This window comes from Cynocephalus volans, chromosome 3, assembly GCF_027409185.1.
Source record: "Cynocephalus volans isolate mCynVol1 chromosome 3, mCynVol1.pri, whole genome shotgun sequence".
NCBI classification, from domain to species: domain Eukaryota; kingdom Metazoa; phylum Chordata; class Mammalia; order Dermoptera; family Cynocephalidae; genus Cynocephalus; species Cynocephalus volans.
Window position 1 is genome coordinate 114501585 of NC_084462.1, and position 5752 is coordinate 114507336.

The 5752-nt window shown below is 36.7% G+C and overlaps 1 protein-coding gene across 1 annotated transcript; it reads left to right on the plus strand.

The window, feature by feature from the left end:
- Positions 1–1587: 1587 nt before the first annotated feature.
- On the plus strand, positions 1588–2395 carry LOC134373454 (zinc finger Ran-binding domain-containing protein 2-like). Its single transcript, XM_063091295.1, has one exon. It carries the CDS (start codon positions 1622–1624, stop codon positions 2393–2395), a length of 774 nt encoding a protein of 257 aa, XP_062947365.1. The 5' UTR covers positions 1588–1621.
- Positions 2396–5752: the final 3357 nt, after the last annotated feature.

Consider the following 5752-nt stretch of genomic DNA (forward strand, 5'->3'; position numbering starts at 1 on the left):
GTACAACCACTATGGAAGACAGTGTGGAGGTTTCTCATACAACTGCAAGTAGATCTACCATACAATCCAGCAATCCCCCTGTTGGGTATATAACTAAAGTAATGAAAATCATCATGTCCAAGGGATATCTGCACCCCATATTCATTGCAGCTCTATTTGCAATAGCCAAGATATGAAACCAACCTAAATGTCCATCAATGGATGACTGGATAAGGAAAATGTGATATTTATGCAAAATGGAATACTACTAGGCCATAAAAAAAGAATGAAATTCTGCCATTTGCAGCAACATGGATGAGCTTGGAGAAAATTACATTAAGTGAAGTAAGCCAGGCACAAAGGGAAAAATACCACATGTCCTCACTCATAAGGGAGATATAAGAGAGAAAGAAGGAAGGAAAGAAAGATCACAGTGGTGTGTTGGACTTGCAAAGCAAGAGAATAGACCTAGGGTTGCCAAGATAGAGGGAGCAGAGTTGGGGAGAGGTCGCATGGGGGATATGGGGAATAATTGCAATTTGAAGTGTAGACATACTAATAGCATTGATTTCTTCACCATATCTTGGGCACTGGTGCTGACGGTCAGCTCTGTGCCCCATGAATATGTATAATCAATTTAAAAAAATAAAAATAAAAATAAAACTGTCACAGGTGAAGGGATGCTAAGGAAAAATAACAAGTAACTGTGATGTGGTATATTTGAATAGATCCTGGGAAAGGAATAAGTCATCAGTGGGAAAACTGAAGAAATTTAAATAAATTCTTCTGTTTGGTTAGTAAATAAATAAATAAGCAAGCCAGTAAACCAACAATATGACTAGAGTATGATGTTTTGACTAGTAAACACTTTCACAGGTTTCTGTGGGAGCCAGACACGGGTAAATAACTTAGGTTGTAGTATTAGATAAGTTTTCCTTTTGAGATGTAAAAGGACTTTTGAGGTTATCAGGAAAAGGTAAGAAGGAATCTACCTAAATAAAGTCCCAGAGTCCCAGGTCAGCACATTTTGAACAACAATAAAAAAGTTATTAGGTATTCCTGAGACACCAGGAATACGTACATGAGTTTGGAAAGCTATATAGAACCTAGAAAATCAGGGCCTTGTTAGAAATAAGAAAGACTTTAAATTTATTCCAAAAGTAATGAGAATTTATTGTGATTGTTTTTAAAAGGGGAGTAACATGATACGGTTTATATTTTCTAAAGATTACTCAAGTGGAAAGTGTGAGGAAGAATTGGGATGAATAAAAGAGTTCATTTGAGTAATGATAAGCGTCCAAACTGAGAGAACAGTGAACATTATAAAAGTATTAAAAGATAGCAAAGAAGTAGAATCAGCTGGTCATCATGAATAATAGAAAAAAGTTATGTTGGAGAGGAAAAATCTCAAATGTTTGGATTAAAAAAAGAGATTAATGGAGTGAGGGGAGATGCAAAGAGAGTACAGTGAAAAAGGAGGAATTGTTTGAACACCATGCTGAGATTCAGGTGTCTCCTTCATTCTGGAGAAGGTATGTAGTAACTTGGAAGCATGGAGACAAGAGCTTTAAGTACGCAGGGCAATAAAAATGTGGGCATTGGGAAGACGTCGCTGCGGGTGGCTGTGGTGGTGTCGTCCAACATGTCGACCAAGAATTTCCGAGTCAGTGACGGAGACTGGATTTGCCCTGATAAAAAATGTGGAAATGTAAACTTTGCTAGAAGAACCAGCTGTAATCGATGTGGTCGGGAGAAAACAACTGAGGCCAAGATGATGAAAGCTGGTGGCACTGAAATAGGAAAGACACTTGCAGAAAAGAGCCGAAGTCTATTCAGTGCAAATGACTGGCAGTGTAAAACTTGCAGTAATGTGAATTGGGCCAGAAGATCAGAGTGTAACATGTGTAATACTCCAAAGTATGCTAAATTAGAAGAAAGAACAGGATATGGTGGTGGTTTTAATGAAAGAGAAAATGTTGAATATATAGAAAGAGAAGAATCTGATGGTGAATATGATGAGTTTGGACGTAAAAAGAAAAAATACAGAGGGAAGGCAGTTGGTCCTGCATCTATATTAAAGGAAGTTGAAGATAAAGAATCAGAGGGAGAAGAAGAGGATGAGGATGAAGATCTTTCTAAATATAAGTTAGATGAGGATGAGGATGAAGATGATGCTGATCTTTCAAAATATAATCTTGATGCCAGTGAAGAAGAAGATAGTAATAAAAAGAAATCTAATAGACGAAGTCGTTCAAAGTCTCGATCTTCACATTCACGATCTTCATCACGCTCATCCTCCCCCTCAAGTTCAAGGTCTAGGTCCAGGTCCCGTTCAAGAAGTTCTTCCAGTTCGCAGTCAAGATCTCGTTCCAGTTCCAGAGAACGTTCGAGATCTCGTGGGTCGAAATCAAGGTGAATGAGGTAGCATCTCTCTGTAAAGCAGAGAGAAAAAATATTTAAAGGCTGCAGAAGATGTTGCTGCTTCCCCCCCCCCTTATTTTGCTTCTACTTGTCAATTTTATTTTAGCATTAGAAAACTAATGCACTTGCCCCAGCTTAATTTTCTCACCATGAAATGTTTTCATTGCCAGCAATGTGCCAAGACATTCCCATGATTGAATTAAGAAGGCTATTTTGCATTATGGAAGCTTTGTTGTTTGGGTGCTAAAATGTAATAAAGTAAGAGGATGAAGCCAACTAAGTCTTATTACCAAATCTCTAATATATTAAGATTATGTTTGCAATAGTAGTTCAAATAAAATTAGATATGCAAAAAAAAATGTGGGCATTGTTAGCATATTTAATTAAAGTTGAAACACTGGTGAAATAAGCATGGGCAGTAAGACAAAAAATTAGCTAGGGCAAATTCCTGGAAGACACCACCTTAAAATGTAGATGGTAAGATGCATTTAGGTTTGAAGATTAGATGGGTGGATTTTATGGAAGGATAAGTAATAACCACCAAGACAGTGGTTAAAGAAAGAGTTCGAGTGGTCTAAGTTGAATATGAAAAGGAAATAAATACAAGATGATGTGTTTTTCTTACATATATAGACAATATTTTGAATATAAGAAAAGTTTTAAATTGTTCTACTTCACTTAAGAATCAGAAATAAAAAGGGCCTGAAATTTGGAGTTCAGGATTTCACTTCCTAAATTGTATGAAGAATTAAGTGTAGAAGAAAAAAGTTTGTGAGATTTTCTTTATTCTGCGGCCCTAGCTAAACCAAGAGGTGGAGTGTGCTCCCTGCTGCTAGAATTTCTTGGAAGTCTTTATGAGTTTGGCAGATTGTATTTTCCAAAAACAGTCATAGCAGTATTTCCAGTTCTACATGCTTTTCTATTGCCACACTGTGTAGAGGCAGAATTTGCTCCTCCCTTTAAATCAGGAAGGGATTTTGTAACTGCCTGATGAACAAAATGTGGCTGAAGTGACTGTGTGTGGCTACCAGGGGTAAGTCACAAAAGGTAACATGGTTTCTGCCTGGCTCTTGGGACACTTGCGATTGGAACCTAGCCACTATGTTGTGAATAAACCAAGGCCTCATAGAAAGGCTACATACAGATGTTCTGGCCAACAACTGCAGCTGTGATCTCAGCTGACAGCCAGCTTGAACATCCAGACATATGAATGAGCAAGCCTTCACAGGATTCCAGCCCCCAAATCTTTCAATTGGACCAACTCATGCCAAGTGGAACAGAAAAGATCTAACCCCAATGAGCCTGCAAGCTCAAGACTTGCCATGGTGCACTACTAACAAGTTAAATTTACTGTCTCTCTCTCTCTCCCCCAAAATAATCACTGCCTTATGCTGATTTTCCTATTTCTGTTCATTCTCTTAATAAACTGAACCATTTTTTAATTCTCTCCCCTCAAGTCCAAAATTTATTTCGTTTCTTCTATTTTCTTCCTTTCCTATTTCCTTTCCTTTCCCATTGACACCATCTTCCTTTCCATTCCATAGATCCATCCTAGAACTATTGGAATAGTAATAGCATACCTGATCTCTTACTTCTGGTGTCTCTATCATATAATCCATTATACCCACCCTTACATAATTTATTTTCCTGAAGCAAGGCCCTAATATTGTTACATTCTTCCTAAGCCTTGATTCCATAATACTTACCAAATAACTGCTTAATATGTGAGGACATATGTGATCTGTTTCAACGTGCATTTCTAGACTTCTCTCCAACCACTCTATACCCCACTATTCTCAAATCAGCCATGAATCTTCCTGTCTTCTATTACTCTTTTGAGTGGCTGTAGTGTTTTCTCCCTGAATTCTGTGTATTTAATCCAATCTAATAATTAAGATAAATGTAGTTTTAATATGAGGGCTTTCCTGAATCATTCAACTAACAAATGGACTCCTCCTATTATTTCCTATGGCACTTGATTAGTACTGCAGTGAAGTAAAATTTACAAAATACTACTTTGTATTATAATTTTTGTATACCTGTTAATCCCTAACTAATTATATGTCCTTCATGAATGATCCATAATCTATCCATGATGTATCCATTTACTATCATAAGCCCAGTGTAGGCCTTTGAAATAATAGGAAACAAAACAGTGTTGTAAATAGAGGAGGAAACAAAGAAGGAAAAAGGGGAGAAAGATTTTATAATCTCCCATTTAAAAGATTAAAAATTATTTTTAAATGATTCTGACCTGAAATAGTTCAAATGACATCCCAGTGAACTGTAATATGTTTACCTTATAATCTGGCATCATTTACCTAAAACCTGGTTTAACTTGATATAAACTTTGAGTTTTTATATTTCAAATGAAGTTTTGAGACTGTTTAAAAGGTTAGGTTTTAAAGAGGGTGATTTCAGTCATATCTGTGGAAGAACTCATCTAACAAGTATTTTGGACAATATGAAGATTGCTTTAGAATTTACAAACATTTAAAAATTGTGAGGTTTGTGTGATTTATGCTTTTGGGGGTTGTGTGATTTATGCTTGACTGGGGCCATGAAAATAAAAAGATGTATGAAAAGAAATTGTATTTGTGCACAGTGACTTCAAATTTACAAATTTCTTTCACATAGATGATTTAGCTTGATCCTCACTAAGATCTTGTGATGGATTATACACCATCTAGGCCAGATCTTAAAAGACATGATGCATGGATACTAAGTATCAGATAATTTTAATAACAAAATAATAATAATACGGCTACGTATTGAGCACTTACTATGCACCAAGAATAATATTAAGAATTAAGGGCCGAGCCTGTGGCGCACTCGGGAGAGTGCGGAGCGCAGCGACGCTCCTGCTGCGGGTTCGGATCCTATATAGGAATGGCCGGTGCACTCACTGGCTGAGTACCGGTCACGAAAAAGACAAAAAGAAAAAAAAATTAAGAATTAAGCCCATCACTTGTATAATCTCATTTAAGGTCTATAAGAACCTTCAGAGGTAGGTTCAATATCACCTCCATTCTATATGTGGAATCTGAGGCTCACAGAAGCTTGGGAAACTCAAGATACCATAGGTGGAAAGTGGCAGAGCTTAGATGACTTGACATGCAAGATTTATGTGCAAAGCCATCGTAAACCCAGGCTCTAATGCCAGATTGCTTCCTTTGAATCCCAGCTCACCACAAGGTATCATCTCTGCCAAACACTTAGCACAATACTAACATTTAGTATATTTTAAATACAATCTAAATTAAAATAGTGAGCTATATACAGTATAGGGATATCACCTTTAATGTATTCTCAGTAGTTTTCCAAATTTCATGTACAGTCACAAAATTTAAAG

What these genes read in the sequence shown, in the direction of transcription:
- LOC134373454 (XM_063091295.1), top strand. Translation starts at nt 1,622, where the DNA reads ATGTCGACCAAGAATTTCCGAGTCAGTGACGGAGACTGGATTTGCCCT.